At 41.3% G+C, this 27,785-nt stretch overlaps 1 protein-coding gene across 5 annotated transcripts in view; it reads right to left on the reverse strand.

Annotated features, from left to right (window-relative positions):
• Positions 1 to 27,785, reverse strand: part of znf385a (zinc finger protein 385A) — a 186,801-nt gene that overhangs the window by 86,196 nt on the left and 72,820 nt on the right. For 3 of the 5 annotated variants that reach the window (XM_061903394.1, XM_061903391.1, XM_061903389.1), the window contains one exon: positions 12,412 to 12,560. In XM_061903394.1, coding sequence (XP_061759378.1) covers positions 12,412 to 12,560 — 149 coding nt within the window. Of the gene's footprint in view, positions 1 to 12,411; positions 12,561 to 26,371; positions 26,497 to 27,785 lie in introns of those variants that run through there. The other 2 variants (XM_061903390.1, XM_061903392.1) reach the window with 2 other exon arrangements.

The raw sequence follows: 27,785 nt of genomic DNA on the forward strand, positions 1-27,785 counted from the left end.
GTCCCATCACTGTCCAAAGCCCCAATGGGAGAGACAGGCAAATGGAGGACAAATCACATTATCCGACCATTTAAGCGGTATATATAGGCGACTTAGGAGCGGCCATTCCACTGTTATAGAGGCAATAAGCATCAGTGTGGATTCTGGGTTTAATTAAGAATATACAAACTCAGCAAGATCAATTATCGAGACTAATAGAACAACTCTCTGCCAGCTAAAAGTGCAAGGACATTCTTGTTACTGTTATGGCTAATATAATAGCAAGTCTACATATCTAACATGTACAGAAAGACACCAGGAGGTTTGAAACTAACCAGTGTTACTTTTTCATTCATACAGTCACAAGCAACACACACAGTGTTCATTTTCCTGTTAAATTATTCTTCCACATCGGTGTTAACATTAGGTTGTAAACACACTCTCTGTCTCTGACTTGAAGTAAAACATTTTCTGGGACAGCTGCAGGCAAAGGATTCCTTCCTGTGAAAACTCCTTGCATGTTTTGTTTTTTTTCCCACCAATGCATTTTTTAAAGGCCTACTGAAATGAGATTTTCTTATTGAAACGGAGATAGCAGGTCCATTCTATGTGTCGTACTTGATAATTTCACGATATTGCCATATTTTTGCTGAAAGAATTTAGTACAGAACATCGACGATAAAGTTTGCAACTTTTGGTTGCTAATAAAAAAGCCTTGCCTGTACCGGAAGTAGCAGACGATGTGCGCGTGATGTCACGGGTTGTGGAGCTCCTCACATTGTTTACAATCATGGCCACCAGCAGCAAGAGCGATTCCGACCGAGAAAGCGACGATTTCCCCGTTAATTTGAGCGAGGATGAAAGATTTGTGAATGAGGATAGTGAGAGTGAAGGACTAGAAGAAACAAAAAGACGAGGGCAGTGGGAGCGATTCCGATGTTATTAGACAAATTTACTAGGATAATTCTGGAAAATCCCTTATCTGCTTATTGTGGTACTAGTGTTTTAGTGAGATTATATGGCCTTACCTGTACAACCTGAAAGTCGGAGGGGTGTGGTGACCGCCAGTGTCTCCGAAGGAAGCCACGTTTCTCGACGAGGCAAAGGCAGCCGGTAGGGCCGGATTGAAATTTTTTTTTTTTCCTTCTTTCTCCACGGTGGAAGTATCCGACGGTCGGGGGCGGCCGGTGGGAGGAGGCAAGAGAGTCCGCAGCTGCAGGAGAAACAACGCAAGCTCTCCGCTCATGTCTACGGTAAGAGCCGACTTATTACCACCATTTTCTCACCCAAACCTGCCGGTTGACATGTGGTAGGGAACCATGTTTGCTTGACCGCTCTGTTCCATAGTAAAGCTTCACCGTCATCTTTCGGGAATGTAAACAAGCAAACAGAGAAACACCGTCTGTGTTCATGTGGCTAAAGGCGGCCGCAATGCACCGCTTCCCACCTACATCTTTCGTCTTTGACATCTCCCTTATTAATTGAACAAATTGCAAAAGATTCAGCAACACAGATGTCCAGAATACTGTGTAATTATGCGATTAAAGCAGACGACTTATAGCTGGGATCGGTGCTTGACCAAAATGTCCGCTTCAATCCGTGACGTCACGCGCACGCGTCATCATACCGCGACGTTTTCAGCAGGATAATTTGCGCGAAATTTAAAATTGCAATTCAGTTAACTTAACCGGCCATATTGGTATGTGTTGCAATGTTAATATTTCATCATTGATATACTGTATAAACCATCAGACTGTGTGGTCGGTAGTAGTGGGTTTCAGTAGGCCTTTAAGCAGCTATACAATTCGCCTCGTACATCCTGAGGCTTTGCATTGCACCCCAGGGAGCCTCTTTTCAGCTCGAGTAAGCATCACTCTTCTTTCCTTTTCAAGTATAACACATCAGAGTGTAGTCTAAATGTTTGCATTACTTGCTGCAAGGTCAAAGTTTTTTCCTTTCCTTTCCTTTCCTGCGGCCCCCTCTCCTGGACGAAGAACTGTAAAACACTATACAGAATGATGGAACGGTACTTTTATTGAAAATAACAACATGGAATATAAATACAGATTAATAAGAGGATAAATGCCAAAAACAGCATTTGGACTGATGTTAGTTTGTCAATGACTGAAATGTGTTTGTCAAATAAATTGCCTGGCCAATAAAAGGCAGAGAAAATAGTTCCTTTTTATCATATATAGCAGCAGAAGTTGTGAAGATGAATTCATCCAATGTCAAAACTATTATTTTTGTCCTTTTTTCCACAATTTGACGGACGCACGCTGTTATCGTCATCAAGAGAGAAAAAAAAATGCAATCATGGAAAATGACCTCATAACATACCAAAACCACAACTGGCCCAATGAGCAAGTCCAGATCATATACGTACCCCCAACAAGCTTAATCAGGTCATACCTCTGGAATAGTGTAAATCCATTAAACCGGTGTGTTTCAACCACCATGAGATACAGTCTGGTGTGCCGTGGGAGATCATCTAATTTAGCCTATTTGTACCCGCCTTCCGCCCGATTGTAGCTGAGATAGGCACCAGAGCCCTCCGCGACCCTGAAGGGAATAAGCGGTAGGAAATGGATGGATGGGTTATGGATATTTTTTGCAAACCAGTAATTATATTCTGCAAATTATGTTGTTGTTGAGAGTTGGTGCTGTCTAGAGCTGGGCAGAGTAACCGTGTAATACTCTTCCATATCAGTAGGTGGCAGCCAGTAGTTAATTGCTTTGCAGATGTCGGGAACACGTTGTGTGAGACGACGATGGTTCTTTGTCGTATCTAATGCTTAAAACAAAAATAAACAAAAGGTATTGTAGTGGCTACATGCGCGAACAGCACCTTTTAGCTCTAATTTCCAAAATTGTGGACACTACTGAATTGGGGTCTTATAGCGGCTTGTGTGGACACTTATACTGCCTTCTGGTGGTGTCAGAAGAGTATAACATACAATGGAATTTGAAAAGCAAGTGTAAAAAATAAGAATTAGGATGTCACTAAACATGAAGTACATGTTTGTTACTTATGGAATAAGTACATCATATCCAAAGATGATTCTTAGTTTTTATTCTAATTAGGGTACAATAAGCCCAAATAGCAAAGAGAGAAAAAAAAAGCATGTAAACAAACAGCTTGGGCCTTAAGAGTTTAATTAAGGAAGGCTATGCAGAAAAAAACTAAAACTGAACTGGCTACAAAGTAAACAAAAACAGAATGCTGGACGACAGCAAAGACTTACTGTGGAGCAAAGACGGCGTCCACAAAGTACATCCGAACATGACATGATGATAAACAATCTACGAATAATGAAGGATAAAAACAACTAAAATAGTCTTGATTGCAAAAACAAAGTAGGAAAATACTTGAAAATGAGAAAAAGCCACCAAAATAGGAGCGCAAGACAAGAACTAAAACACTACACACAGGAAAACAGCAAAAAACTCAAAATAAGTCACGGCGTGATGTGACAGGTCGTGACAGTACACCTACTTTGAGACAAGAGCTATATTGATTGGTTATGGTTTGAAGTCCTATCCAACAATTGCGACAACTTTTTAATGTCAACAGAGTTTCGATTTTTTTCAACGCAAAAAATGTGCCTTGGCTCAAAAAAGGTAGAAAAACACTGCATTAGACCAGTGTTTGCATTGCTTCAAAATAGTGGAGACCCATTGCCAAATTTTGAGTTAAGCTTATTTGTATTTGGTAGCTAACTTATTTTTAATGTGCTGGAAATTACACAAAAGACATGACAAAATGTAAAAATATGTGGAAGAATACTTTACTGTGTTGATATTCTATAATGTATGTTTGTAGTTTGTCTATGCCTTTGCTGCAAAACATTGTTTTCTCAAATTTGTTCAATTAGTTGATTTTTAAACACAATGAAAATGGCATGCACTTGTAACACTCTCTTGTGTCATTTCCTAAGAATGCCTATAACAAATACAAATTGACTCAAAGTATGGCTATTGGCTAGGCTAGAGTACCGTTTTAAAACAAAATACAAAATAATAGAATCCCATTATGGTCATTGTCATCATGGTTAACAATAAAATTAATTTTGTAAGTGCCGTCCATCAGTGCAATACAAATAAGAACACCTGCAATATATTGTAGTCATAAAAACAGTCTCACACACACCATTTCACATTCAAAATATTGCATGATACCATATTGCATGGATTGTTATTTCAACAGTTAGAATTTTTCATGCAAGAACTGAAAAGTGTTAAGCTCCACTTTAGTTCCGGTTGATGTTGTTTTCCAAATGTTCATTTCCAACGATAAGCATTCCAACCTATTATAAATAATTGCTCAAAGGCCACCTCTTTAGTTTACTGCACTAGTTTCTATCGTCTACAATTTAAGTAATTGTAAACTCAGTATTGTTTTCCACTTTCATGGTATATGGTTTTGAAAACTAGCAGGTACATAAAGTATTGGATTAGTTCAAGGGGAACTGAATTTTTTTATGTCCATCATCCACATTCCTTATGTTAGACAAGAACACGTCTTTCTCTTGTCTGTGCATTTTCAATAGTGAAAAACAGCTGGTAAGAGACAGCTAACAATAAAGTGCTCTAAAAACTGTCTACAACGCTTCATGTACATACCGTGACCTGCATATTAATAAAGCTATGGTGACATTGTTATTGAAAGAACTAACACTGAGGAACTACTTTTTTGGCGTTGTGACACATCGCCTTGCTCAAACTGCTGTCACGGCCCGGGCGCACCCCAGTGTGCATTCATCTGTGTGCTGCGTTTCTGCGTGCGCCAGTCCGGCTGCAGCAGGCAGCTGCTTTCCATCAACAATCTACACACCTGTCGCTGATGAGCTTCCGTGGTTTCTTAAGCCAGTGCAAACCTGCGTTCCGGGCCAGAACGTAGCGACCTGTTCCTGTACAGTAAGCCAAAGATCTCTAAGTTCAATTCACACACTCTCTCTCTGTCTTTCTCCCCCTCTGTGTTCATTTTTCTCGTGTCCCTTATTGTCATCCAGCAGAAGTCCTCCGTTCCCGCATCACGAGATGTGTGTCTTGTCTCCCCCTATTCCCTCTGGTTCCCTGGCTGCCTCTTGGATCTCGACCTCCTGCCTGGACACGGACTTTGACGCCTCGCCTCTGCCCTCTACCCACTAGGCTTACTCAGTGGCTTGGCACTCAGCATTAAGGGTTGGAATTGGGGGTTAAATCATCAAAAATTATTCCTGGGCGTAGCATTGCTGCTGCCCACTGCTCCCCTCACCTCCCAGGGGGTGATCAAGGATGATGGGTCAAATGCAGAGAATAATTTCGCCACACCTAGTGTGTGTGTGACAATCATTGGTACTTTAACTTTTAACTTGACCGCACACCTGCCCACAGACCTCCGAGCCTGCCTTGGTCCTCTTGATCTTCCGCACCTCGCTCAACACTTCCGGTAACACTCTACAGATACTCGCTACACATAGTCACACATTTTGGATTAGTTTCACACTCCATTCTATTGTTAATAAAATAAATATAGATTTAAAACGATGTCCCTGCTGTCTGTGCCGTCTTCCCCCCCTGTACACGTAAGAACTGATCTTCCGGCCCCGAGCAAGTAGTCTGCTACTACTACGTAGCTTGAGCTGCTAATAACATTGGCCATAATATAACGAAGAAGAAGGAGTTTAAGCTCTTTCTGCTGCTGTTGTATGGCCTTTGAGTTCAGAAAGGTCAATGCGAGATTATAAATCATGCATCTCACCTGTATAGTAGAAGGAGTAGAACAAGGGTGTCAAACTCAAATACAGAATGGGCCAAAATTTAAAACTGAACGAAGCCGCGGGCCAAGGTTGAACAAATTAACCTTTTAATAGGGACCCAAACAAGTTTTGCAATGAAAAATGAACAAGCAAGGCTTAAATAGGGCAGCACGGTGGAACAGGGGTTAGTGCATCTGCCTCACAATACGAAGGTCCTGAGTAATCCTGGGTTCAATCCCGGGCTCGGGATCTTTCTGTGTGGACAATGCATGTTCTCCCCTTGAATGCGTGGGTTCCCTACGGGTATTTGGGCTTCCTCCCATGGAACAGGCAGAGCTTATATAACGTAATAGTGCAAAATCAACTTTCAAAAAACATCAGTGGTATATTAAATCAAATTTAATCCATAACATTAATGCCTCTTTTCTATTTGCAGCCTTCTTAGGTAAATATCAACATTAACTTTTTCCACAGGCTAATAAATTCAAAAATAAAATAAAAATGAGGTGGGCGGGGTTTCGTAGTAGCGGGGGGTGTATATTGTAGCGTTCCGGAAGAGTTAGTGCTTCATGGGGTTCTGGGTATTTGTTCTGTTGTGTTTATGTTGTGTTACGGTGCGGGTGTTCTCCCAAAATGTGTTGTGTCATTCTTGTTTGGTGCGGGTTCACAGTGTGGCGCATATTTGTAACAATGTTAAAGTTTTTTATACGCCAAACCCTCAGTGTGACCTGTATGGCTGTTGACCAAGTATGTGTTTGTGAAAGCCGCATATATTATGTGACTTGGCCAGCACGCTATTTATATGGAGGAAAAGAGGACGTGACGACATGTTGTAGAGGACGCTAAAGGCAGTGCCTTTAAGGCACGCTCCCAATATTGTTGTCTGGGTGGAAATCGGGAGAATGGTTGCCCAGGGAGATTTTCGGGAAGGGCACTACACATCGGGAGTCTCCTGGGATTATCGGGAGGGTTGGCAAGTATGAGTATTAGCGGTGAATGTGGTGTTACCGGCGGGCCAGCTCCCATGTTAATTTGATATTGCCTCAAGGACTTTATCAGCTTTGATACATTCTTATTTTATGTACAATAGACACCCATGGAGTAGAAGGTTTTGGCATCAAAATGCCCACACTACCAACTTGATACTACTAAGCTCTCAACATATGGTACTCAGCATAAAATCGCAAGGAAGTACATTTTTATCTGAGCTCCAGTACTGGTCAAAAATTTCCCAAAAAGTTGACTAGAGAATAACTGATTTGCTTAGTTAAATCAAAGTGGTGACAGGTTTTTGGCCTGGTAGTGTTTATCAGGCTCATGCAAACTTAACATCGCTCCCTACTTCGAACAAAGCTCAGTGGTTTACCATATTGATGAAAAATGTGTTGACATTCTCTAATGAAGTTTGGAGGAGCAACATTATGCTGAATTGATGATGTGCCGAATGCCTCTACAGTCTGGTCTGAATTAAAAATGTTTTCAAGGCCTGAGGGGAGAAGGAAAGTCCCTCCTGTCACAATAACTAACAAATCAAACAAACGGCGCTGCTGAGAGTACGCAGCTCTGGAGCTTCCTCTTCGTTTATCAGCTTTGATACATTCTTATTTTATGTACAATAGACACACACGTCAATGTGTGGTGGCCACTCAGCAAATTAAAAAACAGGCACATAAGCCATTATAGCAACAGCACCGGCCATAAAAGTGTTATGTAAGCAATTATGCCAACACTTGCCCTACAATTTCCGTGCATGTTAAGTTCCCACGGTGAATGTAATATTATGTGTACATTTGTTAACCAGCCAGCACTCATCCATCCAGCAGTAACACCTCAAACTCACTGAAGCAAACAAGGCACCAAAGGCCCGTGGGTCCAAAGGGGCAGATGCTCTTCTCAGAACTCCCTCAAGATAAACACAATTCTTTACCACACGATGATGACAACCTTTTTCTTGGACAACCAGAAAACGTCGCCTGCACTCTGCACAGTCACACAAGAAATGGCAAAGGCTATTCTTCCAAAACATAATAATGTTTGTAATAGGGCAATTGCATTTATGTTGAATAAGATTAATCACAAGGTTGCTGTGGATTAATTTAAAATAATCACAAGTCAATATCATATTTCTAATATGTATTAATTGTGTTTCTGTTACGGCTCAAGCCCCTATCGCCAAACAGTCTGCTGTGCGCTCCTCTGAGCGCACCTCGGGACACGCCCACGGGTGTTCCTCCCCTGCTGTGGCTGCACACAATCAGCAATCTACACACCTGCCATTGATGAGCGTTCCACATCCTTCATAAGCCAGCGGATCCTGCGTTCCAGTGCCAGAACAAACAAATCCCATTTCCATATGAGTTGGGAAAATGTGTTAGATGTAACTATACGCGGAATACAATAATTTGCAAATCCGTTTCAACCCATATTCAATTGAATGCACTACAAAGACAAGATATTTGATGTTCTAACTCATAAACTTATTTTTTTTTGCAAACAAGTAGCTGAGATAGGCGCCAGTGCCCCCCGCCACCCCAAAAGGGAATAAGCAGTAGAAAATGGATGGATGGGAATAATTAACTTAGAATTTCATGGCTGCAACACGTGCCAAAGTAGTTGGGAAAGGGATATGTTCACCACTGTGTTACATCACCCTTTCTTTTAACAGCACTCACTAAACGTTTGGGACCTGAGGAAACTAATTGTTGAAGCTTTTCAAGTGGAATTCTTTCCCATTCTTGTTTTATGTAGAGCTTCAGTCGTTCAACAGTCCGGGGTCTCCGCTGTCGTATTTTACGCTTCATAATGCGCCACACATTTTCGATGGGAGACAGGTCTGGATTGCAGGCGGGCCAGGAAAGTACCCGCACTCTTTTTTTACGAAGCCACACTGTTGTAACACTTGTCTTGCTGAAATAAGCAGGGGCGTCCATGATAACCTGAGGGATCAAAAGTCTGTAATATCATTGCTTACGTGCAGTGATTTCTCCAGATTCTCTAAACTTTTTGATGATTTTATGGACCGTAGATGGTAAAATCCCTAAATTCCTTGCAATTGATCGTTGAGAAATGTTGTTCTAAAACTATTCGACAATTTGCTTTCAAACTGGTGACCCTCGCCCCATCCCTGTTTGTGAATTACTTAGCATTTCATGTAAGCCTCTTTTATACCCAATCATGGCACCCAACTGTTCCCAATTAGCCTGCACACCTGTTGGATGTTCCATATAAGTGTTTGATGAGCATTCCTCAACTTTATCAGTATTTATTGCCACCTTTCCCAACTTCTTTGTCACGTGTTGCTGGCATCAAATTCTAAAGTTAATGATTATTTGCAAATGTTTATCAGTTTGAACATCAAATATGTTGTCTTTGTAGCATATTCAACTGAATATGGGTTGAAACAAATTTGAAAATCTTTGTATTCCGTTTATATTTAAATCTAACACAATTGCCCAACTCATATGAAAACGGGGTTTGTAGCTACCTGTCCCGTACAGTAAGCCTTCCAAGTTTCTAGCTCTCCTCGCCTATGTGTTTTCCTTGCTCTCTGTGTTTCCACTTTGTGCTCATCGTCTTGTGTCCTGTGTCGTCATCCCGCAGCTCCTCTTCCATTCCCTGGATTCGAGTTGTGTGTCTCGTCTCCCCGGATTCCCTCCTGTCTTCTTGCTGCCTTCCTGGATCTCGACCTCTCGCCTGCACACAGATTCTGACGCCTCGCTACGGCCCTTGATCTCTTGCTCGCCCACGGACATCCGAACCTGCCTTGTTCCTTCTGGACTTCTGCGCCTTCCTCATCACGCATCTTCCACATTTCCTGGTAACACTCAGTTAAACACAACACATAGTCACACCATACATATTTGGATTACTTGCACACGTAATTCTATTATTTTAATAAACACGCCTAAGTCCCTGTCTCAGTGCTGTCTCCTTCTCCACCGCACGTAACAGTTTCATTTTGAATGATCAAAGAGGCTTAAGAAAGAAGGGACTAGCTACACAAACACGTTCATAACACCATTAACAAACAACCTCTGTTTTTCCACACGTTTATCCAGATTAATGCAGAGCTGTTACTCATTTTGTGTTATCTGTTACTATGAAATGTTTTGCCAGAGAGGGCTCAGGGATTTTGTGCCCAACTGCTCTGCAGATGGGTTAATTGCATTCAACTAGATGAATTATGATGTGGGGTTGATACACGTTAAAGTGTTCATTTTTACACCCCCAATTATATATGTGAAATGAGGTCAAAGATTGTATGATGAACTCAAATAAAACTGTGGAAAAAAACTAAGGATTGCCGTATTGGATTTAAGATAGCACAAGATTAAAAAGAAAACACATTTTGCTGTAATTGCAAGAGTTTGGACACAATTTTACTTGGTCCATACAGATAAAAAAATCACCTGGTTATTTTTTTAATGGAAATTGTATAAATTCCATTATAATCTCATTGGTTTTTGAATTGGTTCAATTCTAAAAACTGCGGTGCAGCATTCATGTCATGTAGCTTACCGAAGTCAGTTTAAAACACTCCAACATAAATCTTGATTTGAAGTGACTTTTGGATTAAGGTGTTTCTCCTTACCAGGGGCCCTAAAAGGCGTTTCATGATATATTTTCGTTTGGCCCTTCAAACATCACCCAAATATTAAAACAATTGAATCTCTCTAAAGAAGTGCTAATTTGTGCAGTACTTCTTACGCTCGGCAGGAGACAACAGTGTGTGCATCACCAAAGAGAACAACAGGTTGTCCGTGTGGACTCTGCAGAGTCGGGTCGGGGCGACTGGGCATTGCGTGGGCCACGGTTGGAGCGGCTGTTTGCAATCGGAAGGGAACGCTCTGGAGAGTTTGCGTATTGAAGTGGGGAGGGAGGGACATGTTTGGATGCATAGATGGGACGGCGTGGCGAAGTTGGTAGAGTAGCTGTGCCAGCAATCTGAGAATTACTGGTTCAATCCCCACCTTCTACCATCCGAGTCAGGTCCGTTGTGTCCTTGGGCAAGACACTTCACCCTTGCTCCTGATGGGACCTGGTGAGCGCCTTGCATGGCAGCTCCCGCCATCAGTGTGTGAATGTGTGTGTGAATGGGCGAATGTGGAAATACTGTGAAAGAGCTTTGGGCTCCTTAAAAAAGGGTAGAAAAGCGCTATACAAGTACAAACCATTTACCATAGATGAGGATGGTGTGGCCCTTGTGGGACTGGAGCAGTGCTTGGTGTCTCTTCTGCTGGGAGATTATATTGTGTGGCAATTTATTTTAGTTGATCAGAAAATTGCAGCTTGGTTGGGGGCTTTTGGCCTGTGTATGTGTACTTCTTGGGGGCATTGAGCAATGCCACGGTGAGGGTGTTTGCTGTGATTGTTTTGGTCGCGGTGACTTTGTTTGGCCTTTTTGTTTTGGTTGTGTTTATTTGGGAGACATTGCCAGGGTGCGTGTCCCGTTTTTCTGCTTTTGGTTGGGGTTTTTGTTTGGATGCGGGATTCTGCTTGACTCGAGACGCCTGCGGGATCCTGGGTTGTGGGGGCTGGCCTCCTGGCCGTATGTCTTGGTTGCCTCCTGCATTGGCTGGGTGGGCCTTGGGAACTGAGAATGCCTCTATGGGGCTCCAGTCCTCCTAACTTGTCCCCTGCTTGTCCATACGTCAATTTTAACTGCATCTTAGACACGTAGGATTTCAGGCACCAACCCACGTGGCCAGACCTTTGGGAGAGGGGATTCGGAGGCTGGACTGCTGCCCCAGCGACTTATTTATGTATGTGTTTGTTTGTATATTTATATTATTTTTTCTTTTTTTTTTTTTCTTTTTGTTTTTGTTGGGCGTTGGGGACTGGGGTCGCCCACACAGCCTGCTTGCCCGGCAGGGGTCAGCATCCCGGGCTGCCACAGCCGGTGTGTGTCTAGGGCCCTTGGGTCCCGTTGCCCGCCTACTTCCGGGTACCCTGCTCAGTGGGGGCCAGCTGGGTCTAGTCCCTGCGCACGATCTGTAATAGCATGCAGCGGTGTTGCGCGGCGGCCAGCTGCTGGGTTAGTGGTTTTGTGTGTCGACGTGTCTGTGATCTTCTTTTTTTTGTTCATTTTTTTTCACCCATTTTCATTGTTGGTCAGTGCATTTTCATACGCATATACGTATGCAAGCAAATACATACACACACACAAACACACACACACAGCCACATGCACATTCACTGTACAAACATACATACATTCTGTACATATACATACATACATACATACATACACTCAGACTTATGCATATAATAACTTTTCATCAAACATACTAGCGTCCAACTCACGAGTGCCTTCACAACCCTTGCTTCCCCGTTGCTTCACATTTTGCAGTACTCATGTGCATGATTGTAACTACACACACACACACAAGTTCCAAACTGAGTAAAAAAACATGATTCAAACAGACTCTAAACCGCCTCAGGTCAAGCAAAGGGGTCCGACTTATTTTTTTCATAAACTGTTCCACCTCTAGTATATAATATGCTGTATAATATTTCCATTGAATTCCTTTTTTTTAAGACAACCTTTAACCCCACAGTGCCTGGCAAGAAAAAAAAATCCAACCCTTGGACAAATATGATCGAGCACCCCTGCTCTTTACCTTTCTTCGTCATCAATTTGGCCTGCAGATAATGACTTGGGATTGTTTTAATGAACGAAGTCAATCCTTACTGTGTTGAAGTTGTGGAAGAGGTTGAAGCTGTGCGGAGGAGGAGTCTCCATGGGGAACGGCAAGAAGGGCTTCATGTCCAAGTGAGGCTGGATCATCGTTGGGTTGCGCAAGAATGTCGGCACCGCTGGCCCGGCACGATTTATACCCCCTGCACACAGAAATGAGGCATATACTCAATACGTGTTCTTGAATCATGCTTTCAAAAAAAATGGAAACAATAAAGCGCTTGTAAAAGGTCATGTGTGACAAAGAAGTCAAGAGAAACGTATACAATTCCACACATAAACATCTATTTTACAAGTGAAGTTTTAATTGTCTTTTGTAGGTTTTTCTCTAAAATCAGATATTAATGGATGTTTGCCTAATTTTTGGAGTTCTGGATAAACTTGCTGCCCCCCCTTTGATAGATTTTACTGATTAAAAAAAAAATAGCAGTCAAGTAAACACCAGAGCAGTGAGCAGAGGGGACTGCAACGACGATGTGGGACTAAATCTGGCCAAATGGTGGGGTCTATCAGAAGCATACAATCATGGAACAGTCTGCCAGCCCATGTCAGAAACTGACACATATTTAACCTTCAAAACTGAACTGAATCAGACATCCACACACAATTAGATTATTTACTTTTTTTTTCTTTTGGTTTTTGTCCATGGTCTGTGCTTATGGTATGCTTGTAATGTGTAATGTATTGTGATTTATGTATTATTTTGTATCATGACCTTTTGAATGTTTACTGTATTAACCTGCCTTAGGACAACGGATGAAAATTAACTATTGTGCTAACTCCGGCATATTTAGATTGTTGCTCTATGTCAGGGGTCGGGAACCTTTTTGGCTGAGAGAGCCATACAAGCCAAATATTTTTAAAAGCAGTTCCGTGAGAATCATATTGTTTACTTATTTTTTAACACTGAGTACAACTATATCCTTTTTAAGAAAGACCAACATTTTTACAGTATAATAGGTATGTTATTCTTTTTAATACGATTGTTATTCTGAGGCTAATCAAAAATAAATAAAATACTTCTTACCATTAATGCGACTTCTTGAACAGGTGCGGTAGGAACCGGATGGATGGATGAAAATGCATGACAATGTTTTATATTTTGAACATTATTTTTGACACTGTGATTACCAGCGGAATTATTCATTACTTATTGTGTTAAGCAATGTCAGCTAAGAATTATCTGAGAGCCAGGTGCAGTCATCAAAAGAGCCACATCTGGCTCTAGAGCCATAGGTTCCCTACCCCTGCTCTATGTGGATGAATATGCATTGTCTTATTCAAATTAATAAATAAATAGATAAATAAAATGAAGAGCGGCAAAGAAAAATGTGCATCATGTCAGTATTAAATTCTCCTAAAAAGCAAGCAAGGCTGACATGATGGTTACATGGCTCCCAGTGCTCGACATTGCTCCTTATCCTTCCTTTAACCCAGTCAAGAATGACAGTGATGGGGCCCGCACAGCAAAACTCCGCCTCAGCAAGCTCTTGGATTAAGCCTTTTAATATCTACTGCAGGATTTCGATGGCGATTTACAGCTTTTGCCGCTCTCCTTTTGGGGTCTGCTCTAAGCTAAATTGTCTACCGTATCTCCGGTTCTTCATGTCTTTGCTTGCTTGCCGCCCAGAAATGTGCCTCTGCTGTACATGTCTCCACAAATGTAAGCTGTAATTCGCAGGTTTGATGACACCGCTGCGGTTTCATCAAGTACAGAGAAAATACAGTAATATGGCTTCTACTGGATGGCATTAACTGACACACACTGCAAAGTTTGGATTAGAGAGAGTGATTTTGTCGGACTGAGTGAAAGTGCTGTTAAAACCGGATTGCCTTCTGCTCTGCAGCTGTTGGCCTTGAGGTGGTGAGCACTGCCTCATTACCTCTGCTTAAGCACCAAAAACATGAACGAATTAAGAACATTTATACATAAGTCAACAAAAACAAGCCTGCAACAAATTAGTTCAGCATCAAAGTAGTTTTTTCTCTCCAGCTCAGTGTTTTTTAACCACTGCGCCGCGGCAGTGTGCCATGAGATACAGTCTGGTGTGCCGTAGGAGATTATCCAATTTCAGATATTTGCGTTAAAAATATTTCTTTAAAACCAGTAATTATAGTCTGCAAATTATGTGTTGTTGTTGAGTGTCGGTGCTGTCTAGAGCTCGGCAGAGTAACCGTGTAATACTCCTCCATATCAGTAGGTGGCAGCCAGCAGCTAATGACTTTGTAGATGTCAAAAACAGCGGGAGGCAGTGTGCAAGTAAAAATGTGTCTTATGCTTAAATCTAAAATAAACAAAAGGTGGGTGCCCCTAAGAAAAGGCATTAAAGCTTAGGGAAGGCTATGCAGAATGAAACTAAAACTGAACTGGCTACAAAGTAAATGAAAAAAAGAATGCTGGACGACCGCAAAGACTTACTGTGGATTAAAGATGGCGTCCAGAATGTACATCCGAACAGGACATGACAATCAACAATGTCCCCACAAAGAAGAATAAAAACAACTGAAATATTCTTCATTGCTAAAACGAAGTTGATGCGGGAAATATCGCTCAAAAGAAGACATTAAACGGCTACAGGAAAATAAAATAGGTGCGCAGGAGAAGAACTAAAACACTACACAAAAAACAGAAGCAGAAAATAGCAAAAAAATCAAAATAAGTCACGGCTTGATGTGACAGGTCGTGACAGTCCACCAACTTTGAGACAAGAGCTATAGTGATGCATGCTTTGTTATGGTTTGAAGTGGGCGGCATAGCTCGGTTGGTAGAGCGGCCGTGCCAGCAACTTGGGGGTTGCAGGTTCAATTCCCGCTTCCGCCATCCTAGTCACTGCCGTTGTGTCCCTGGGCAAGACACTTTACCCACCTGCTCCCAGTGCCACCCACACCGGTTTAAATGTAACTTAGATATTGGGTTTCACTATGTAAAGCGCTTTGAGTCAATAGAGAAAAGCGCTATATAAATATAATTCACTTCACTTCAAGTGATATCCAACAAGTGCGACAACAACTTTTTTCCTATCTTTTTTTTTTTCTTTTAATGTAATTTTTGTTGCATCCCTGTAATGTGCTTAATTCAATATAAACATGCTATTAGCACGATGCTATTGCTAAAGAACTCACTGCTTTTACTTTCAGCTGCTACATGTCATCTTTGGCCAATTAATCAAATGAAATAAAACTGCCAGAGATGGGCCACCACACGTTTTTTTACTAGTTCAATTTGTATATTATCCGAGAGTTAAAGCAAAGTTTTTTTGAGGGAGTAACAACAAACAAATAGCACAGATTCGGTGAAAAGGCCCCTTATAACAAGCATGATTCATTTGGTTAGGGCAGGCTTTGGCAACCCAAAATGTTGAGAGAACCACACAAATACAAAAAAGTAATTGATCTGGAGCCGCAAAAAATGTAAATACTTAAGTGTTATAATAATGGCAACACATTATTTAAGTGTTTATATTAACCTACTATCAAAATGACCATGGGTCGCAGGCTGACGCAAATCTTCGTTGACATAAATGTTGAAATGTAATATTTATTCTACAAATTTTTACAACACTGGGAAACATTAGTAATGACTGTCCTAGATTGGCCAAATGTATAGATGTATGTGTCCTGTGACGTTTGCAGGTCATGGTGATGCGGGTCGTTCTCTCGAGATGCAGTTCGGGCTTGGGCACAGCGTAAGGTAACAAAATCTAGATTTATTCAGACTAAAAACAGACTAAGAACAGATTAACTGGCACGAGGCACTAAAGGCAAAACCAACAGAACTAGGATGGGAGCTAGAAAAAACCATAAGCATAGCGTGGAAGCTAGCAAATACAAAAGCAGGTTTACCAAAATCGGGAATCAGCGTCGTCACATGTTACGTGTAACAAAACTAGGAAGCGAGGACGAGTGAACGGAAAAGGCAGGCTTAAATAAGGACAGTAATTACAGACAGGTGTGAGTCAAAAACAAGAGGCAGGTGACACTAATGCGTGACTATAGTAACAGAACAAACAGGAAGTGTCACCAGGAACTAAGGTAAACATCAGCAGAACATAATACCAAAACGGAACAAAACCAGAATATGCTATGATCCGGGCAGCGGATCATAACATGTCCAAGTTAAAGGAAATGGCAGGCTGTCTTCTTCTAATGGATTTATTACAATCTTTGCAAGCTGGGTAACGTTTGTTGTGGTCTGTAACAACATGGCGCACAAACAACCATCAGAAATGTAATCGGTATTACATACAGATAATGTGTCATGAAACCAAAATAAACTGAATACACAGAGGACATAAATAAAAAGGAAATTAAATGATCTCAAATATACTTACAAACAAGGCATACTGATGCAATATGTACATAGAGCTACCCTAAAGAGCATGTTAGCATGGATTAGCTTGCAGTCATGCAGTCACCAAATATTCCTGATTAGCACGCCATAACAAGTGAATAACATCAATAAAGCTCACATTTGTGCATTCACGCACAGTATGAAATGTTTGGTGGACAAAATGAGACAAAGAACAAGTGGCATAAAACCCGTATTTCTGTGGCAGTGTCGGAGTATGTTATACATGTAAACAAGCTGTTGAGTCACAGTCCATGAATTGATTTACGTGGACCCCGACTTAAACAAGTTGAAAAACTTATTCGGGTGTTACCATTTAGTAGTCAATTGTACGGAATATGTACTGTACTGTGCAATCTACTAATAACGTTTAAATCAATCAATCAATCAAGTCCACCTGATGGTGAGTTCAACGACCGCTGAAATTATTAGGACAAAACGGCGCTCACCAAATAATTTCATCAGTGAAATAGAAAAAATATTAAACAGTGGGATTTCTAACTATTAGGAAAGTTTGTGTCGTGTTTGTCCTCCAACAAAAACCCTATTAAAACAAAACAAAAAAACGTCTCCCCATTTTGTTTTACCATTTCCATACATTTTTGAAAAAGCTCCAAGGAGCCACCAGGGCACCGCTAAGGACCCCCGGGTTAGGGTTCCCAAGGGCAAATTATAATTGTATACATCAATTGAAGCTAGATTTACATAAGAAGCATCCATAAGGGCTTGTGAAAGTGCATATGTAGGATGTCAACCAGAAGTATTGGTGCAATATAGACTGAGTGCAGGAAAGCAGCGAAGAGAGAGGAGAAGAGGAAGCAAAAGAGAGAGAGCAAAATAAAGATCAAAGGCAAAAGCGAACGATTTTCCCATTTGGAATAATTTGCCAGCCTGCGTGGCCCTGATAAATCTATATTTGGCCACATGCCTTTGCTTGGGAAATATGCATACACACATATATATATATATATATATATATATATATATATATATATATATATATATATATATATATATATATATATATATATATATATATATTATTAATTCCGGAATTAATAAAAAGGCTATCGATGCTGTCATCCAGCAAAGCTGAATTCGACCAAGCAACCCCCCCGTACCAGAAAGCACTTAATGAAAGCGGATACAACTTCACCCTCACCTATGAACCCACCCCAGGAAACCAACCAAAAAAGAGCAGAAAACGAAACAACATCATCTGGTACAATCCGCCATTCAGCAAAGACGTCTCAACCAACATCGGCCGCAAGTTCCTCACTCTGATCGACAAACACTTCCCCAAAGGCAACACCCTAAGAAAAATATTCAACAAGAACAACATTAAATTGAGCTACAGCTGTATGAATAACATGCAACAAATCATTTCAAACCACAACAAAGCAATTGCAAAAGGACTGCCTACCCCCAGACTAAACGACTCTGAAACCAATAATGAATGTAACTGTCGCAAGAAACCTGATTGCCCTCTCAACGGAAGGTGCTTACAGACATCAGTCGTTTACCAAGCAAAGGTAATACGCAAGGACATTAACACATCCGACACGTACGTAGGATTAACCGAAGGAGCGTTCAAAACAAGATGGAATAATCACAACGCCTCCTTTAGAAACCAGACTTTGCAGAATTCTACAGAACTCAGCAAACACATTTGGAACCTCAAAGACAATAATGTTGAATATTCAATAACATGGCAAATTCTTGCATCCAGCACACCTTACAACAGTGGTAATAAAAGATGCAACCTATGCTTAAAAGAGAAACTGTTTATTATATATCATCCAGATCTATCATCCCTCAACAAGCGCAGTGAAATCATTTCAACATGCCGCCATAGACGGAAACACCTCTTAGGTAACACATGAGCCAATCACCACACCCTACGCCTGCCTGTACCCACCCACTCTGTGCTCTATATAAACCATTGTATGTGAACGCTTCCATTAAAATCTCCTGATGATTGAGGGAACCCCTCATGAAACAGATCTGTAGAGATGAAGTAGTCTTGTGATTTTTTCCCACACCTACATATTGCGCTCTACCACGGTATCGAGCACTATTCTCCGGATAATCCAATCAAGACATATATATATATATATATATATATATATATATACACACTGTTCATACAGACCAACTTCAAATGAATAAACACGTGCTCGAAACTTCTCTGAAAATCCAGGTTATTCTTGTACAAAGTAAGCAAAATTGCATAACACGATAAAGATTATGTTGAGTAAGTTAGAGAGAGAAGCTTATGCAAATGGTTGTTGTCCCCCCCCCCCCCCCCACCCCCCCCCCCACCACCACCACCACCACCAGGCGCCTGCATATGCAGCCTGACTGAGAGTATAGGCTGAGGCGTCTCTTCATATCTGTGCAGGTTGTGCTGCACAGCCTGCTTCCCCCACAGGGTGCTGCTGAGTGCATTCAGAGGCGAACAATGGGTGCAGGCTGACTGGCACAAGAGAAAGTGGGCAGACACAGATGTGTGAGAGCTGTTGGCAGCAGCCTTCGCGAGAAGGAGGTGGTTGCATTTCAGGCTGCCAGCTTGCCTTTATGCAAGGCTGTGAAGCAGGCACCTGTCCTCCACATGGTGGAGGGAATGGTGGGAGGGTCTAGATCAGCATGGGATGCTCATCCACCACTGCAAATATCAATGACAGACAGGCTGATAGGAATCAGCACATTTGATTGCATATCACGTTAATTAATACAATGTTGTATTGGCTTTACTCAAAATGATGTGCCGAGGAGCAGCTTTGGTGCAACACAATGGCAGGAATCAGTTCGGTAGGATTATTGAATCTGATGTATAGGTGGGATGTGTATGCTACTCGAAGTAAAAGATGTAAGACGATGTGTAGAATTAACCATGTAAATGTTACCAGAGGTTAGTGTATGTGCGCGTTGGATGAACCCTTCGTCAGGCCAAAGGGGTAAGGCGAGAAGGCAGTCCATGGGCTGGCAAGCGGTCTGTTCGCAAACGACACAAGACCTGAGCACCCAATGAACGACGCACACAGTGACTGAACGAGAGCCTCAATGTGACGTCCTCCTCCGCGACACAGTCAGTTCTTTGTGTCAGTAGGTTCACGAGTCCTGATTCTGAATGAGTGAGTGAGTGCAGCGCGAACCTGAATAACTTCCTCAGCGACAACCAGTCAGTTCTTGTAGGTTTGTGAAGCGAACCTGAATAACTCAGCTAAAGTTCTGTGGGCCAGAGGGCGACAGACGTGAATCGCTCTCTGCCCTGACAGACTCCCCTTGACGTTCGCAAAAAGATATTGCAGCTGTAGTAGAGATTCTGTTACTTTTAAAAACACTGTTTGTGCGTTTCAGGCCTGTCCAATAATCAAAGTGTGACTAAATGTCTTTGTTGTTAAATATGTTTTATTACACTGAAATTAAAATAAGAAATAAATAAAAGTGGGAAATAAGAAAAATAGTAATAGCCTACTAAATGTTTTTAAATCAACAGTTAAATAAATAGGCCTTGTTTGTTTAGTGTAAAAACAAATATTAAATTAAGAAACCCTTAACAAATGCCAACATAAAAACTAAATGTTCTCTAGCAAAGAAAATGTAAACTTAAATATGCAAACAAAAAGAAAATAAATACCTTCAAAATAAAACAAATAAATTAAGAGCCAGAAATGCCCACATAACAACTAAATGTTCTGTAGCCTATGTTTAAAAATATAACAAAGAAAATATTAATATATCACGAGACTGTTGTCGTTCACTAAGTGATTCATGTCGTTAATCCGCGGTGAACAACTCGTTCGCTCAATCCCTCCCCCAGCCCCCATGATGATGCCGACGTCGAGGGTTCAGTGAGTCACAGAATGCACCAGTTCCACTCACACCGGTCGCGGCGGCGGAGCTCAACTGTACTGAAAAAGGAACGAATCAGTTCATGAAGTGATTCAGTTCAGTACGTTCACTCAAAAGATTGATTCGTTCGTACGAATCGTTCGCAAACGACACAACACTAGAAACGGGTCAAAATGGCTCTTTGAGTGGTAAAGGTTGCTGACACCTGAGAAAATAAGTTCTGTCTAAAAAAAAATATCCCCAAACAAACACTGAATAAAGTCAAATAAAAATAAACCAAGAGAAGTCTCTTTTCAAAAGTACATATGTTCAGCAGATAAGTGCATCTACATAAACAGAATGATTTGCCTGAGTGGCTGGAAAGGACAGGTTAAAAAAGTAAAAAAAACTACTTTTTTTTTTTAATTAATCGATAAACATGCAACTGGGGATAGGTTGATTGGCAACACTAAATTGGCCCTAGTGTGTGAATCAAAGTGTGAATGTTGTCTGTTTATCTGTGTTGGCCCTGTGATGAGGTGACGACTTGTCCAGGGTGTACCCTGCCTTCCGCCCAAATGTTAGTCAGGTCGGGCTTATATCGCCACGGGTAAGATGTATTCCTGCGCTACCTGCCGCATTTGGGCAGATGGGGCTTACAAACCTGGTAAGGTAGCCCATCTAGGAGAAGGAAATCTCCAATCTCAAAACCACCGCTGCCTTTCGGTCAACCCATTTGAGGGAACGGCTGATGGAGTAAACCTCGACAGAAAATCAGGAACCGGAGTCTGACGTCGTAGCGTCATTCTGGCAACACCTGCGGCGTTGCTGGTGCCCAGCTGTATCTACTCTCGTCGTTCCCTTAGATCCACCAGCCACGTGGAGAGGGGGGTCTTGCTGCCTGGACAACATAGTACCATGCCCAGGCCATGTAGATCCACTGGAGAAGTCACTCCAGCGTCCGTTGAGAGCCCCCCCCACCTTTTTGGATCCACCCCATCTTCTTCGGAGATGTCACACCGCGATCACGGGTCCTTCCTCTTGTGTCACGAGTCTGACGTCATCCTTGATTCCTAATTGTTTCCACCTGTTCCCCATCACTCCCACATCCTATTTAAGCTCACTTCTCCGTTTGTCCTTTGCCAGATCGTCTCGTCTATCGTGCCTTCTAGCGTCCATGTCCATGTCCATGTCCATGTCCATGTCCATGTCCATGTCCATGTCCATGTCCATGTCCATGTCCATGTCCATGTCCATGTCCTTGATTCCCTCCTTGCCTTGCTCCTGTTTTTTCTTGTTCTCCTTAATGTTTGATCATAGCAGTTATTTTTTGTGAAATTTTGAGTTTACTTTTTCCTCCTTCGAGCGTCCTTAGTTTTCCTTCGTCGACCTAATTGGTGAGTTTTTTGTTATTCCAAATTTCGTTTTATTTCCTCATTGATTGAGTGATTTTTTTGTTTATTCATAGATATTGTATTTGTATATATTATTAGAGTTTATTTTTCATCCTGTTGGAGCGCTTTTTGTTAATTCTTCTTGCTATTCTATTTTTGTTAGGTTAGTATTCCTCCAAATTTTTTGGAGAGATTTTTGAGTTAAGTGTTTCTCCTCGGATTTATTTTCCGGACGTTATATATATTTTTGTGAAATACTTTTTTACCGGAGGTTAAAAAGTTATTTCAAAATAAAAGCTGTTATTTTTGGAAACTTCCTCTCTGCATCTGGGTCCTCTCATTTCCAAGTCGTAACAGGAGACGGAAGGATACCCTGCCTTTCGCCCGAATGCAGCTGCAATAGGATCCAGCACCCCCCGTGACCCGGGAAGGGACAAGCGGTAGAAAATGGATAGATGGATGGATATAGAATTATTACAAATAATTTTATTTATTTTTTTTGACACAACTAATGAATGTTTAGTTGTGTTCAGTCAACACCTCCCTCGTGAATAACTCTTTATGCAGTTTGTCTGGCTCACACCTGTGCCCAGAAAATAACCATCTTGTTTCAGTATTGATTTCAGTTTCAGTTTTGTTTCAACTACATGGCACAAGAAAAACTAAGTCAAATCATTAATACTGGAAAGAAAGTGTATGTATGTCCCTGTTCTGTCAGAATGACAATCAAGATTTATCATGAGCATGATCAAGACCTTTAGTTAGGACACAATGGATGATGCATCCTAAAAGTAGCATGTCAAGAAAGTGGATTCAAAATAGACCTCGCATATAAAATTATCTAGTCAAGCAAAAGGAAACATTCCTGTGACTCACACGTCTACATGGATTCATACCCTGATCATAGATAAGCAAAATATTTAGTTTTACATCATATCGCACTACTATCTCAAATTAGCTGTCTTAAATTCCTTCCACCTATATGATGAGTACTGTTTTAATAGTGTGACTTTGGTTGCTGAATAACTTTCTGGGTTGAGCTAAAGCAGACAATTTTTTTTATTAATGAAAGGACAAATGCTACATAATGGATGGATGGATTTTCCATGACTTATCCAAAACCTTACTGCATTTCCATGAACAAAATAAATATATATATATATATTTTTGAACTGGAACAACCAGAAAGTAATTATTGTAACACTAATACTACAATATTATGTATATACTTTTGTTCTTGTGGTACTCATTGGGCTGTGTCCTGGGCGTGACGTTAAAGTTCATCCGGCAGTGGAGGCTCCTCTGTGGGATCTTGGGGCACTAGGAGGTTAACCCCTTTACAACTGTTACCCCAGGTTGCCCTTGGCAAAGGCCTAGTACCGAACTGTCCCGTAGCCAGGGATACGGTGAAGACTTCAATGACGGAGCAGGCGGAAGACAGTAGATTTAAGAACTACCACAACGGCTGTGATGGCGGAAGAAGGGTGCAGCAGAAAACGGTCCCAAATCGTCTTGGACTCTATGCCAATGGACCCTGACCCGATTCTGTCAAGGATCGTGTGGCGAATGTCTGTGCACCAGTCTCCCCACGTAAAACAAAGTCACGCACAGGCATCCTCCATAAAGGGATACACCCCTACCAGGAAGATCATCATACTCGTTCGAGTGACCTTCGATGATGATACGAAGACTAGACTAAATACACTGTTCACATAATTAAAACATCTTGACAGTCCGTAGCATTTTGTTGTGACATAGATTTTGTTTGCATTCATACGACTTGATAACTTTTCCAAAACCTCTGAAAAAACATTATTTCCAATACCTTTTCCAGGGCCTAGAAAATTGTATTTTAAAAGTCCTTGGCATTGCCTGGTTTTTCATGACCGTACATTCCCTGCATAGGGAATCAATAAAGTATTATCTATCAATCTAGTCATCTTTTGCCATGGACAGACCCATTACCTTCCTGCTTGGCACTCAGCATCAAGGGTTGGAATTGAGGGTTAAATCACCAAAAATGCTGCCCACTGCTCCCCTTCTCCCAAGAGGGTTGATCAAGGGTGATGGGTCGAATGCAGAGAATGATTTCGCCACACCAGTGTGTGTGTGACAATCATTGGTACTTTAAATAAATAGTGGGACGGCGTGGCCCAGTGGAAGAGTGGCCATGCGCAACCCGAGGGTCCCTGGTTCAATCCCCACTTAGTACCAACCTCGTCACGTCGGTTGTGTCCTGAGCAAGACACTTCACCCTTGCTCCTGATGGGTGCTGGTTAGCGCCTTGCATGACAGCTCCCTCCATCAGTGTGTGAATGTGTGTGTGAATGGGTGAATGTGGAAGTAGTGTCAAAGCGCTTTGAGTACCTTGAAGGTAGAAAAGCGCTATACAAGTACAACCCATTCATCATTTAATTACTTTAACTTTATATCCTCCATCCATCCATCCATTTTCTACCGCTTGTCCCTTTTGGGGTCGCGTGGGGTGCTGGAGCCCATCCTGATCCATCCAAATGAATACATGTACATCTTGATACACTTGGATCTACTTAACCCTCGGCATGTGCTGTGTGTCAGTCAGGTGCAGGTGAAGCTCTCTCCCTCCCCAACAATAAGCTGAGTCAAGCTAACTTGCAAGTGAACACAGGAGGGTGCTGCTGAGTGTTCCTATTTTAACTCCTAAAAAAAAAAAATAACATTTAAGATGAAAAAGGGTGCATGTGCTCATCAAAATGCATCATTGCCTGTATTTGCCGAATCACGTGATGTTAATTACGACTTTCACGCCATGTTTAGTTCATGCACACAATGTAGGTGGATTCTAGAAGCATGAAGATCTGTTTGACCTGTTGCCTGGAAATGCTGCTGTGTTATGCTTTAATGCGGAGGATTATGCAGGGAATGCTGGGAAAGCTCTAACATGTTTAATTTCTACAAATACTAGTTGGACTTGCAAGTAAGGTGTGTGTGTGTGTGTGTGTGTGTGTGTGTGTGTGTGTGTGTGTGTGTGTGTGTGTGTGTGTGTGTGTGTGTGCGTGTGTGTGTGTGTGTGTGTCAGTAGGGAGTGTAAAAAAGGTCACAGGGGCTTAGTTACTATGAAACGCTGCAGCAATCTACACGTGCGTATTAGTTGCAACATGTCCTTATTTTAATGTACACAAAGCAGAAAGGCAGACACACTGAATGGGCCCTAAATTCAAGATTCAAGATTGTTTATTGTCATGTCCACAGTTAAACAGACAGTTTGCCGTACAATACAAATCTTACTGAGTCATGCGGTGCTTAGCTAAAATAAAATAAAAATAAAACTGTACAGTTTAGCAGTTTAAAATAGGGTATAAAAAAAGTATAAGCTATATACAAAGCTGAGTGAAGTTCCTCTCTAATCATAGAGCCTTTTAAATGTGTACCCAAACTACCAATTTGGAGAACAGTAACGTTACTAATTTAATTGTACCTTAGAGCTGTGTTTTTCAATCACTGTACGATTATGTAGTTTCACCTATTTGGGTTAAAAATATTTTTTTTCAAACTAGTAATTATAATCCGTAAATAATGTGCCGTTGTTTAGTGTCGGTGCTCTCTAGAGCTCGGCAGAGTAACCACGTTATTCTATTCCATATCAGTAGGTGGCAGCAGGTACCTAATTGCTTTGTAGATGTCAGGAACAGGTCATGTGAGACGACGATGGTTTGTCGTGATCACAATATGCAGGTGACATTGGGAGGCAAAGTGAGGGTAAAAAGGTGTTCAAAACTTAAACAAAAGGCGAGTGCCCCTAAGAAAAGGGATTGAAGCTTAGAGAAGGCTATGCAGAGCAAAACAAAAACTGAACTGGCTACAAAGTAAACAAAAACTGAAAGCTGGACAACAACAAAGACTTACAGTGTGTGGAGCAGAGAAAGGGTCTACAAAGTACATCCGAACATGACATGACAATCAACAATGTCCCCACAAAAAAAGATACCCACAACTTAAATATTCTTCATTGCTAAAACAAATATATATATATATATATATATATATATATATATATATATATATATATATATATATATATATATATATATATATATATATATATATATATATATATATATATTAATTCAAGTAGTGTGTGTGATGAAAAGTTAAATGTGAGGGTAATGACACCCTAGCAAGATAATATGATAGTGCCAAGCCCTTTAGAAAATCCCCTTTTGATCCCTCCTAAATCACAGAATCAAGGCATGGAGGATTTAATTGGCCGTCTGTTTCTTTGCAAGAAAAGCAGGTCTCTTCCAGCAGGAGATTTCAAAGCAAATGGCGAGTGGAGCTTCGCAATGATGTTAAAAAAAATTGGATGAATAGAGTTATGATAGATGATAATATGACTCACCTATCTCACCTTGCAAGCCACAAGCAACAGTGTCCAGAAAAACATGCCAGGGCCATTGCACGTGAGCCACAGATGCACACCCCTTAATCCTTGAGATAAATCTTTTTTCTGGCGCCTGGTCTGGCAGCAAGTGAACCTTGGGAAGTATTTGGGTTTTGTTGCCTGTGACTTGAGAGATTGTGTGTGTGTGTGTGTGCGCAAACAAGGTCGCACACTCACACTGTGGCATGCACATACATGCACATATATCTAGATTCTAGATGGTAGATGCAGAGTGATTCGCAGAAAAGATGCACAAAAAAATATTTGGGACTTGGTAACTTTTTCCAACTAAGAGCAGTAAAGGTGGATGCAAAAAAAAGAAGAAAAAAAAGATGCATCTGCTCTTCTGCCCCTTAATTTGGTTCCACCTTGAATACTGAGGAAGCTTGTTTTGGGTGCATCTGGGCCTCATGTCACAACACGCAATCTGCCATTCGGCACAGGATGTATATACCTAATGAAAATATGCTTGAATTGGCCTCAATCCCACTGCATTCCATGACGATATGTATCTCCTAAGCGCCAACTGCGATGGAAACACAACATGTAGTAATCAAGGCTAAACTGCAGACCTGGCACACAAATCATTTTGTAGTCCAGATAGGCTTAGCCTGAGTTCTGCTGTGTTTTTACGTGTGCGGTGACGGAGAGTGTTTGTGCTACTTTGAGGTCAGTAATGATGGACAAAAAGCTGCCAGGGCTAATGGGAGAGGACAGCGTGCCATCATGAGCGAACAACGCAGCTCCGCACTGGTGACTGGTAAAGTCAAGACATGCATCACCATTGCTTGTCTGTTTACTCTGAAATCATCACAATAAGAGCACGACATACACACCTCACACACACCTCTTTGGGACGTTGGGCCCCATTTGGCAACCGTTCTTAGGAACACATTTTGTTCTTAGGCTCACTTATGAAGTTTTTAGGAGATTTTTGTATTCACCAATGTTTTCTTAGCTGGGATTTGTTCTTAAGTAAGAACAAAACCTATGAGTGCTCCAGAGCATTCTTAGGGTGGCATTTTTGTTCTTAAGTGTGACAAGTTCCCTTATTTCTATTGTCTAATGTTGAATTAATATTGTAGATAGATAGATAGATAGATAGATAGATAGATAGATAGATAGATAGATAGATGGATGGATGGATGGATGGATGGATGGATGGATGGATGGATGGATGGATGGATGGATGGATGGATGGATGGATGGATGGATGGATGGATGGATGGATGGATGGATAGATAGATAGATAGATAGATAGATAGATAGATAGATAGATAGATAGATAGATAGATAGATATATAGATAGATAGATAGATAGATAGATAGATAGATAAGACAGACACAAACAGATGTATAGCAAATTGAGCAA

This window comes from Nerophis ophidion, linkage group LG06, assembly GCF_033978795.1.
Source record: "Nerophis ophidion isolate RoL-2023_Sa linkage group LG06, RoL_Noph_v1.0, whole genome shotgun sequence".
Taxonomy (NCBI): domain Eukaryota; kingdom Metazoa; phylum Chordata; class Actinopteri; order Syngnathiformes; family Syngnathidae; genus Nerophis; species Nerophis ophidion.